This window comes from Coregonus lavaretus (assembly GCF_964263955.1).
Source record: "Coregonus lavaretus genome assembly, chromosome: 24".
Lineage (NCBI taxonomy): Eukaryota > Metazoa > Chordata > Actinopteri > Salmoniformes > Salmonidae > Coregonus > Coregonus lavaretus.
Window position 1 is genome coordinate 27,035,548 of NC_140011.1, and position 12,283 is coordinate 27,047,830.

The window sequence follows — 12,283 nt, forward strand, 5'->3', positions numbered from 1 at the left end:
AGGACCGCCACAGGAATGGAAGACCTAGAGTTACCTCTACTGCAGAGGATAAGTTCATCAGAGTTACCAGCCTCAAAAATTGCAGCCCAAATAAATGCTTCAGAGTTCAAGTAACAGACACATCTCAACACCAACTGTTCAGAGGTGACACTGTGAATCAGGCCTTCATGGCCGCAAAGAAACGACTTGCTTGGGCCAAGAAACACGAGCAATGGAAATTTGTCCTTTGGTCTGGAGTCCAAATTTGAGTTTCTTGGTTCCAACCGCCGTGTCTTTGCGAGATGCGGTGTGGGGGAACGGATGATCTCTGCATGTGTATTTCCCACCGTAAAGCATGGAGGAAGAGGTGTTATGGTGTGAGGGTGCTTTGCTGGTGACACTGTCTGTGATTTATTTAGAATTCAAGGCACACTTAACCAGCATGGCTACCACAGCATTTTGCAGCTATACGCCATCCCATCTAGTTTGGGCTTATCATTTGGTTTTCAACAGGACAATGACCCAACACACCTCCAGGCTGTGTAAGGGCTATTTGACCAAGAAGGAGAGTGATGGAGTGCTGCATCAGATGACCTGGCCTCCACAATCCCCCGACCTCAACCAAATTGAGATGGTTTGGGATGAGTTGGACCGCAGAGTGTAGGAAAAGCTGCCAACAAGTGCTGAGCATATGTGGGAACTCCTTCAAGACTGTTGGAAAAGCATTCCAGGTGAAGCTGGTTGAGAGAATGCCAAGAGTGTGCAAAGCTGTCATCAATGCAAAGGGTGGCTATTTGAAGAATTTCAAATATAAAATATATTTTGGTTTGTTTAACACGTTTTTGGTTACTACATGATTCCAAATGTGTTATTTCATAGTTTTGATGTCTTCACTAAGCACACATCCAAGACAATGCAGGAGTGGCTTCGGGACATGTCTCTGAATGTCCTTGAGTGGCCCAGCCAGAGCCCGGACTTGAACCCGATCTAACATCTCTGGAGAGACCTGAAAATAGCTGTGCAGCGACGCTCCCCATCCAACCTGACAGAGCTTGAGAGGATCTGCAGAGAAGAATGGGAGAAACTCCCCAAATACAGGTGTGCCAAGCTTGTAGCGTCATACCGAAGAAGACTTGAGGCTGTAATCGCTGCTAAAGGTGCTTCAACAAAGTACTGAGTATAGGGTCTGAATACTTATGTAAATGTGATGTTTAAATTTTGTAATTTTTTTTATAAACCTGTTTTTGCTTTGTCATTATGGGGTATTGTGTGAAGATTGATGAGGATTATTATTAGTTTTGAAATCCATTTGAGTAAGGCTGTAACGTAACAAAGTGGAAAGTCAAGGGGTCTGAATTCTTTACGAATGCACTGTATGTAAGTTTACTTCAATAATATACACAAATTTACTTTGGATTGATGTAGGATAGAAAATGCCATGTTTAAAATGTAAACTGTAGTATTGACATCCCCCTGGCCTACACTGTGGTCTAGAGATTCACACTAGAGGTACTTTTCCACCAGCGTGTCTTCATAAAGGGCCCTTTAAGAAAGCCCCAGCCTTAGCCCGATCCAATGAATGAACCGATTCAGGCACAGGTTCAATGTTTGTGTTCTAACATGCAAGTGAATTTATATAAATCCAGTTTTATTCCCACTCCCTCTTTTCCTCGAAAAACTCCCCTCAGAAGTCTGTTCCAATCAAATAAAGTAGTAACTCTTCAAACGGTGTACTTTAGGATCTTTGGGGAGATTTCAGACTTAGTGAATGATGTTATGACGTTTCCTCATAATACTAACTAGTTGGAAGTGAGATGTGGAGATCTGAGTGTTCTCAGTAGGAGGGCTTAAGTCGTAATCCGTTGTAATTACTGTGCGTTTTATCACTTCATTCCAGTCAGCGCTTCAGACTGAGTAGACATTTAAAGCAGATGGGTTTGAAATGTTGTGAAACACTGCTTAAACAGTTCTGTAGGTCTGTCTCTCAGGCCAAATCGAATGTAACGATCGCGGTGATTGTTCAGTTTGTATTTTCGAACAAAGAACACATAACGATCACTCTTTTTTAGGCTTATCCAAATGTATAAGTACACTTAAAGGGATAGTTCACCTTAAAATCTAACCATTTTCATACCTCATAAGTGAGTCAATCCAAAATGAAGGGGAAAGATGGGCACCCGGTAACCTGTGACAACTTAGATTTTGGGGTGCACTATCGCTTAAAGGTTGTTATTTGGGCCATGTTTTTATGGGATGTCTAACGACTAGGCTGCGGACACACCCTCTTTTCTCTTCATTAAGCCCTGAGTGCATTATTGACGTCCTTAATTAGATGGTTAGTTAGGTGTCATTAGCTACTCTCATATAATCTACCCATAAAACCAAGGCCATTTGAGTAAGCGAGAGGAGGGTGGCTATAGTTGCACCGTCCGTTTGTCCCCCAACGCTCCCTTTACTGCAATAGCTGATGTGTGATGAGCGATCTGGCACAAAATGACTGCCGTGAATCACCCAGGTGGGTGCTTTAAATCGCTGGTGGATGGGTGAGTTGCAATTTGAGGTGCTTTGAGATATAACACTTTATACAGTAAATGTAACCAATAATGATGACTAATGTGTGTGTTCCAGCCGCATCGAGCACCTGAAGTCTCAGAACGACCTGTTAACCATCACGTTGGAGGAGTGTAAGGGCAACGCAGAGAGGATGAGCATGCTGGTAGGCAAATATGAGTCCAACGCTACCGCACTACGACTGGCACTGCAGTACAGGTACACACACGCGCACACACACACAAAGCAAGGCCTAACCTAATGGCGCATGCAAAATACATATTACACACATTCCCACACTCATGCTTGAATCCAAATGTCCTCATCCACTTCTATGGCCAAGCTTAATTTGAGCCTTGCTTAGCTAACAAAAACCTTATCAAGCTGTAACCGTCAGAGCCATGCTAATGCTACCTCATTAGAAGCCTCTTCCGGTAATTATAATTAGGCTGCTCTCGCTGAGGTCCTCTTTTGTAAATTTGCATTAGCTAGCTCTCATTTGCATCTCATTAGTATTCTCATCCCCTTGGCCAATCAAGGGGTCCGTGTGTTTGTGTACGAGCCTTGGGCCCTCTCTGATAAGGTGCCCTGAAGGTGCCCATTCAGCAAAGCTGACGCAAATGAGAAATTAAAGGAAAAACCCATCTAATCTGAGTGGTATTTCTAATTAGCATAATGCTAATAATCCAACCATGCTTATTCTGTGGTGATGTTATGAGATGCAGAAAAGTTCTGTTTTCAACCCTTTTCTTGTATGGCAAGATTTAGGCAGACTTTCTGCAAAAGGCCAAACTCAAATGGAAATAAGTAGCATTTTTAGCTGTTGCTATTGGGTGAATGTTATGTTGTGGTGGCATGATGTGGTAATGTTACGTGTGTTTCTCATAGCATTCTGACATAGCATGTCTCAGGAAGATAGTACTCACGTTGCCTCATCAAAGCTTAGCTATGAGCAGATGAGTAAACTGATACAAAGATGACAGACACCGAAATAGAAACGTTATAGCCATAAAAGAGAATTATTTGTCTTGCCCATTACACCAGAGTACACAACACACTTGAATAGCCCTCAAATGCATTGTTAATATCACACCAGGTACATTACACACACACATTCAATGTATATACTTCCCCCTGTAGCCCGGATGTCAGCGCTTTGATTGAATTCAGCCCCACCGAGTGTGATGTCAGCGAGGCCATCCAATTGGGCCATTTGGGAAGAGATTGCGATGTGTTTATGTGTGTCTAATATGTGGTGTAAGAATCTTCAAGGCTCGCTCTGTGTGTGTGTGCGCGAGAGAGTTGGGGGGTGTGTGTGTAATTTAAAACTATAATCATAAAATAAAACAGAGTGGAACACTGTGGAGTGTATGTGTATTCTGGTGGTGATGTTGACACGCCACACACGCTATAATGACTGTAGTTAAATAGAAATCTGCACCTCTCAGCCATGTTCCTTTTGAACGCTTGATGAAAGTGCAGCACAGATAAGTGGACGCGAGAGGCCTCTGCATTCCTCCACTAAGAGTGTGTGCGTCTGTGAGAAAGAGAGAGTTAATGTGTGTTATCATTCAGTAGTTGAGTAGTGCAAATAGGTTTAGCTGACATGTTTGTCTATGGGTTCTTTGTCAATCAGTGATCAGGGGCCTATGACATACTTTATAAGTGTGTGTTTGTTAACCAAAATAACATGTTTTATTGTCACATACACCGGATAGGTGCAATGAAATGTGTTGTTTTACAGGGTCAGCCATAGAAGTACGGTGCCACTGGAGTAAATTAGGGTTAAGTGCCTTGCTCAAGGGCACATCGACAGACTTTTCACCTTGTCGGCTCGTGTGTGTGTGTTCTTTCTCTCAGTGAACAGTGTATAGAGGCCTATGAACTGCTGTTGGCGCTGGCGGAGAGTGAACAGAGCCTGGTACTGGGCCAGTTCAGAGCTGCAGGAGTGGGGACTGTAGGTGAGTAACACACCCACACACACTCTTCGTGCCCACACAGGCTTGTTTGTTCTTTGATCAGTGCGGATTTGTTCCTTCCAACATTGAGACCCACAGTTGAACTCCAACCAATCAAAGCAAAGAGGCCACCTCTCAAAAATACACACTTTCAATCTATTACTCATTATATACTCTTTCATAAATTGCTACACTCTCACTCATTTAATTCCTTTACAAACCTCACCTCCATCACTCCTTCTGTTCTCTCTTCACTTCACTTCTTCATCCTCCCATCACAAACTTTAATCTCAAACTAAATAAATATAAAGATACATCCATTTAAAACATTGGAGGCCCCTTACACTTCAGTGTTGTGCTGCAAAAATTCTAGCAAAGTGCATAGCGCTTACAATTAAAAAGGTATTGTCGGATATTATTAATCCTAATCAGACAGGTTTTTTACATGGACGATACATTGGAGATAATATAAGACAAGTACTGGAAACAATAGAACACTATGAAAAATCTGGGAAACCAGGCCTGGTATTCATAGCTGACTTAAAGGCTTTTGAAAAAGTACGACTGGAATTTATATATAAATGCCTCTCACTTTCAGGTTATGAAATAATCTCCAAAATATCGCTATTTTTAAAACAAGCCATAGAAAGTTGGTTGCAATTTCAGTTTAATCCACCAGAAAAGACAGAACAAATATTATAACAAATATTATGGTTAAACTTAAATATACCAATCATTGATTAAAAAAATAAATATTTTTGGAATACAGTGGGGGAAAAAAGTATTTAGTCAGCCACCAATTGTGCAAGTTCTCCCACTTCAAAAGATGAGAGGCCTGTAATTTTCATCATACGTACACGTCAACTATGACAGACAAATTGAGTATTTTTTTTCATGAAAATCACATTGTAGGATTTTTAATGAATTTATTTGCAAATTATGGTGGAAAATAAGTATTTGGTCACCTACAAACAAGCAAGATTTCTGGCTCTCACAGACCTGTAACAACTTCTTTAAGAGGCTCCTCTGTCCTCCACTCGTTCCCTGTATTAATGGCACCTGTTTGAACTTGTTATCAGTATAAAAGACACCTGTCCACAACCTCAAACAGTCACACTCCAAACTCCACTATGGCCAAGACCAAAGAGCTGTCAAAGGACACCAGAAACAAAATTGTAGACCTGCACCAGGCTGGGAAGACTGCATCTGCAATAGGTAAGCAGCTTGGTTTGAAGAAATCAACTGTGGGAGCAATTATTAGGAAATGGGAGACATACAAGACCACTGATAACCTCCCTCGATCTGGGGCTCCACGCAAGATCTCACCCCGTGGGGTCAAAATGATCACAAGAACGGTGAGCAAAAATCCCAGAACCACACGGGGGGACCTAGTGAATGACCTGCAGAGAGCTGGAACCAAAGTAACAAAGCCTACCATCAGTAACACACTACGCCGCCAGGGACTCAAATCCTGCAGTGCCAGACGTGTCCCCCTGCTTAAGCCAGTAAATGTCCAGGCCCGTCTGAAGTTTGCTAGAGCGCATTTGGATGATCCAGAAGAGGATTGGGAGAATGTCATATGGTCAGATGAAACCAAAATATAACTTTTTGGTAAAAACTCAACTCGTCGTGTTTGGAGGACAAAGAATGCTGAGTTGTATCCAAAGAACACCATACCTACTGTGAAGCACGGGGGTGGAAACATCATGCTTTGGGGCTGTTTTTCTGCAAAGGGACCAGGACGACTGATCCGTGTAAAGGAAAGAATGAATGGGGCCATGTATCGTGAGAATTTGAGTGAAAACCACCTTCCATCAGCAAGGGCATTGAAGATGAAATGTGGCTGGGTCTTTCAGCATGACAATGATCCCAAACACACCGCCTGGGCAACGAAGGAGTGGCTTCGTAAGAAGCATTTCAAGGTCCTGGAGTGGCCTAGCCAGTCTCCAGATCTCAACCCCATAGAAAATCTTTGGAGGGAGTTGAAAGTCTGTGTTGCCCAGCGACAGCCCCAAAACATCATTGCTCTAGAGGAGATCTGCATGGAGGAATGGGCCAAAATACCAGCAACAGTGTGTGAAAACCTTGTGAGGACTTATAGAAAACGTTTGACCTGTGTCATTGCCAACAAAGGGTATATAACAAAGTATTGAGAAACTTTTGTTATTGACCAAATACTTATTTTCCACCATAATTTGAAAATAAATTCATAAAAAATCCTACAATGTGATTTTCTGGATTTTTTCTTCTCATTTTGTCTGTCATAGTTGACGTGTACCTATGATGAAAATTACAGGCCTCTCTCATCTTTTTAAGTGGGAGAACTTGCACAATTGGTGGCTGACTAAATACTTTTTTCCCCCACTGTAAAATAAAAAGTATAATCTTTGTAAATGATATCATAAATAGGACTGGTGGAGTTAAGTCACACATGCAGCTAACAAAAATATATGGAAATGTCTGCTCTACTCAAAATGACAACCAACTAATTGCAGCATTACCGCAAAAATGGAAGAGGCAAGTGGAAGGGGGAGAAAGTAAGGATATTGTCTGTCGGTCTAAGGCACTGCATCTCAGTGCTTGAGGCGTCACTACAGACCCCCTGGTTCGATTCCAGGCTGTATCACAACCGGCCGTGATTGGGAGTCCCATAGGGCGGCACACAATTGGCCTAGCGTCGTCCAGGTTTGGCCGGTGTAGGCCGTCATTGGAAATAAGAATTTGTTCTTAACTGACTTGCCTAGTTAAATAAAGGTAAAATAAAAAATTAATTAAAGATCAAAATTGGCTAAAGAAAATTATGATAAATAAAAAAGTACAACAGTTTCATTTAAGGACTAAAAAATTTACAGCTGTGCCATATAGATTGGGGAAATAATTGGGAAGAGATTTTCGATGTACCGATTCCATGGCACATGGTTTATGAACTGATACACAAAACAAAGCTGGATTCAACACTTATTTTTTCAATGTAAATTATTACACAAAATTCTTGCAACCAATATAATTTGTTATATATGGGGGCTACAACCATCCCAGCTCTGCAGATTTTGCTGCGAATAGACACTCATTAGATCATTTGTTTTGGTACTGTCCATATGTAGCTTGTTTTTGGTCGCAGGTTCAGGAATGGCTGAAGAATTGCAACAATCTAAACACAATAATACCCCATTTTTTTATTTTTTTATTTCACCTTTATTTAACCAGGTAAACCAGTTGAGAACAAGTTCTCATTTACAACTGCGACCTGGCCAAGATAAAGCAAAGCAGTGCGATAAAAACAACAACACAGAGTTACATATGGGGTAAAACAAAACAAAGTCAAAAATACAACAGAAATACATATAATATACAGTGTGCAAATTTAGCAAGTTATGGAGGTAAGGCAATAACATAGGCTATAGTGCAAAAATAATTACAATTAGTATTAACACTGGAATGATAGATGTGCAAGAGATGATGTGCAAATAGAGATACTGGGGTACAAATGAGCAAAATAAATAACAATATAGGGATGAGGTAGTTGGGCGGGCTAATTTCAGATGGGCTGTGTACAGGTGCAGTGATCGGTAAGGTGCTCTGACAACTGATGCTTAAAGTTAGTGAGGGAGATAAGTGTCTCCAGCTTCAGAGATTTTTGCAATTTGTTCCAGTCATTGGCAGCAGAGAACTGGAAGGAATTGCGGCCAAAGGAGGTGTTGGCTTTGGGGATGACCAGTGAGATATACCCGCTGGAGCGCAGACTACGGGTGGGTGTTGCTATGGTGACCAATGAGCTAAGATAAGGCGGGGATTTGCCTAGCAGTGATTTATAGATGGCCTGGAGCCAGTGGGTTTGGCGACGAATATGTAGTGAGGACCAGCCAACAAGAGCGTACAGGTCACAATGGTGGGTATTATATGGGGCTTTGGAGACAAAACGGATGGCACTGTGATAGACTACATCCAATTTGCTGAGTAGAGTGTTGGAGGCTATTTTGTAAATGACATCGCCGAAGTCAAGGATCGGTAGGATAGTCAGTTTTACGAGGGCATGTTTGGCAGCATGAGTGAAGGAGGCTTTGTTGCGAAATAGGAAACCGATTCTAGATTTAACTTTGGATTGGAGATTCTTAATGTGAGTCTGGAAGGAGAGTTTACAGTCTAACCAGACACCTAGATATTTGTAGTTGTCCACATACTCTAGGTCAGACCCGTCGAACCTGTCCCATAATGTCAAAGCAAAATTGAAATATCAAATTTACTTAAGTATTCAGACCCTTTACTCAGTAATTTGTTGAAGCACCAAAGGCAGCGATTACAGCCTCAATTCTTCTTGGTTATGAAGCTACAAGCTTGGCACACCTGTATTTGGGGAGTTCCTCCCATTCTTCTCTGCAGATCCTATCAAGCTCTGTCAGGTTGGATGGGGAGCGTCGCTGCACAGCTATTTTCAGGTCTCTCCAGAGATGTTCGATCAGGTTCAAATCCGGGCTCTGGCTGGGCCACTCCAGGACATTCAGAGACTTGTCCTGAAGCCACTCCTGCGTTGTCTTGGCTGTGTGCTTAGGGTCGTTGTCCTGTTGGAAGGTGAACCTTCGCCCCAGTCTGAGGTCCGCTCTGGAGCAGGTTTTTATCAAGGATCTCTCTGTACTTTGCTCCGTTCATCTTTCCTCGACACTGACTAGTCTCCCAGTCCCTGCCGCTGAAAAACATCCCCACAGCATGATGCTGCCACCATCATGCTTCACCGTAGGGATGGTGCCAGGTTTCCTCCAGACGTGACGCTTGGCATTCAGGCCAAACAGTTCAATCTTGGTTTCATCAGACCAGAGAATCTTGTTTCTCATGGTCTGAGTGTCTTTAGGTGCCTTTTGGCAAACTCCAAGCGGGCTGTCATGTGCCTTTTTCCAAGCGGGCTGTCATGTGCCTTTTATGGTCCTCTGTAGCTCAGCTGGTAGAGCACGGCGCTTGTAACGCCAAGATAGTGGGTTCGATCCCCGGGACCACCCATACACCAAAAAGCGTCTGCTAAATGGCATGTTATTATATTATTATTACTGAGGAGTGGCTTCCATCTGGCCACTCGACCATAAAGGCCTGATTGGTAGAGTGCTGCAGAGATGGCTGTCTTTCTGGAAGGTTCTCCCATCTCCACAGAGGAACTCTGGAGCTCTGTCAGAGTGACCATCGGGTTCTTGGTCACCTCCCTGACCAAGGCCCTTCTCCCCTGATTGCTCAGTTTGGCCATGCGGCCAGCTCTAGGAAGAGTATTGGTGGTTCCAAACTTCTTCCATCTAAGAATGGAGGCCACTGTGTTCTTGGGGACTTTCAATGTTGCAGAATTTTTTTTTGTTTCCTTCGACACAATCCTGTCTCGGAGCTCTACGGACAATTCCTTCGACCTCATGGCTTGGTTTTTGCTCTGACATGCACTGTGTCGTTACGTGACTTCCATGAATGTGATGACTGTTATTTATCTAATCAACTAACAATGTTTAATTGTCACTCGATTAAATGAATAATGTAACAATTAACTCATTAGGAATTTCGGCACCACTGAAGAAGTTGTTTAACGAGCTACCATCTCCCGAAATAAACTCTTAGAAGATATGTTATATATCAATAACAGTCACTTATTAAATCATTACCTCATCAGTCTCATAGTCCTTGAACCTGCAATAACCCTAACCTTATTGATGAATCAGCAATACACAAATTGGCTTAATTATTTATTTACTAACTAACTAAATAATAACACAGAATACAAACATGCACACTGTATAGGTTACTGATTACATTTACATTACATTTTAGTCATTTAGCAGACGCTCTTATCCAGAGCGACTTACAGTTAGTGAATACATATTTTTTTATACTGGCCCCCCGTGGGAATCGAACCCACAACCCTGGCGTTGCAAACGCCATGCTCTATCAACTGAGCTACATCCCTGCCGGCCATTCCCTCCCCTACCCTGGACGACTTGTGCGCCGCCCATGAGTCTCCCGGTCGCGGCTGGCTGCGACAGAGCCTGGATTCGAACCAGGATCTAGTGGCACAGTTAGCACTGCGATGCAGTGCCTTAGACCACTGCGCCACTAACGTAATACAATGAAAACAGGTCCCTAGTGGACTGGACTAACAATAGCATGACTGCTTGGTTACGCATAGCTGTCCTTGATCGTCGTCTCTCTGTTGAATCACTTTCTCAAAAACCACTTCGGTGAGACTCGGCTTGTCTTCGAATGGAGTGTTCGTTAGAATAGATACTTCAGATGTACCAACGGTTGTCGGAGAGGGATTGTCCTTCACAACTCTTTAGTGAAAGTTCTAGACACTTTACATGTACAGCTGCAGACTGATATGATAAGGTCTAGTGCGTGGTCTTCTCGTGTAGAGATTGAGAGTTTCAGAGTTTCTCCATTTCAAACGTATGGACTACCGTCTCACGTTTTCTGGTCTGTAGACTGTCAACCATTTTAAGCCGTGTAGCCACAGCTCCACACTTCCTGGTCTAAATGTACATTCAGTTCCCAAGGCTTTTATCCTCGGGTAAAAAGGGGCGTTCCATCACGCCAATCCAATGTCTGTGCTGACTTGGGCGTGGTTACTGACTGGCAAAAGTTTATATGAAAAACAATTATCTCATTTAGAAGGCTAAAATCACATTGCTATCTTACAAACATATTCTCATACTTAATCATATATTTTATACAACATTTATATGCAAACCTGATAACTGAAATGTGTACACTTTCAGAGATAGTTATTTAGTAATACCATTCTTAATGACATCCAAAAACAATAAACAATATGACACGATTATTCTTTAGATCCCCACCGACCGTTCCAAACATTTGGATCTCAACAGCAATGTTTAAATGTCCAATCTTTTGATATTAGAGTTTTTAGGCGGCAAGAGTCTCTCTGCAACAAAGAGATTTCTTTCTTTCCATACTATAGACCAAAAGGAGTCCTTTTCTGAAAACTATTTATGACCGGCTTTTAAGTCATAAAACCGGCCCAACTCCACCTTCTCCTCTACTGTGGGAGAGAAGGGGGGGGTGGGGTAAGGCTATCTGTCAGCCAATTGCCAAGCTGATCTGGCACCTTTGATCCTCACCAAGGAGAGAGTCATGACAACTGTCTACTGTGGGACCTTATATAGAAAGGTATGTGCCTTTCCAAATCATGTCCAATCAATTGAATTTACCACAGGTGCACTCCAATCAAGTTGTAGAAACATCTCAAGGATGATCAATGGAAACAGGATGCACCTGAGCTCAACTTCGAGTCTCATAGCAAAGGGTCTGAATACTTATGTAAATAAGGTATTTCAGTTTTTTATTTTAATAATTTTGCAAAAATGTATATAAACCTGTTTTCACTTTGGCATTATGGGGTATTGTGTGTAGATTGCTGAGGTATTTTTATTTATTTAATCCATTTTAGAATAAGGCTGTAACAAAATGTGGGAAAAGTCAAGGGGTCTGAATACTTTCCGAAGGCACTGTGTGTGTGTGTGTGTGTGTGTGTGTGTGTGTGTATATATATATATATATATATATATATATATATATATATATATATATATATATATATATATATATATATATATATATATATATATACACACACACACACACACACACAGTACCAGTCAAAAGTTTGGACACACCTACTCATTCCAGGGTTTTTCTTTATTTTGACTATTTTCTAAATTGTAGAACAATAGTGAAGACATCAAAACTATGAAATAACACATATGGAATCATGTAGTAACCAAAAAAGTGTTAGACAAAATATATTTTATATT

General features: G+C 41.8%; 1 protein-coding gene across 2 annotated transcripts in view; it reads left to right on the forward strand.

Annotated features, from left to right (window-relative positions):
• The window catches only part of mcc (MCC regulator of WNT signaling pathway), a 115,643-nt gene that overhangs the window by 76,316 nt on the left and 27,044 nt on the right, over positions 1 to 12,283 (forward strand). For both annotated transcript variants that reach the window (XM_084140295.1, XM_084140296.1), the window contains exons 12-13: positions 2,608 to 2,748; positions 4,390 to 4,490. In XM_084140295.1, the coding sequence (XP_083996421.1) occupies positions 2,608 to 2,748; positions 4,390 to 4,490 (242 nt within the window). The remainder of the gene's footprint in view (positions 1 to 2,607; positions 2,749 to 4,389; positions 4,491 to 12,283) is intronic.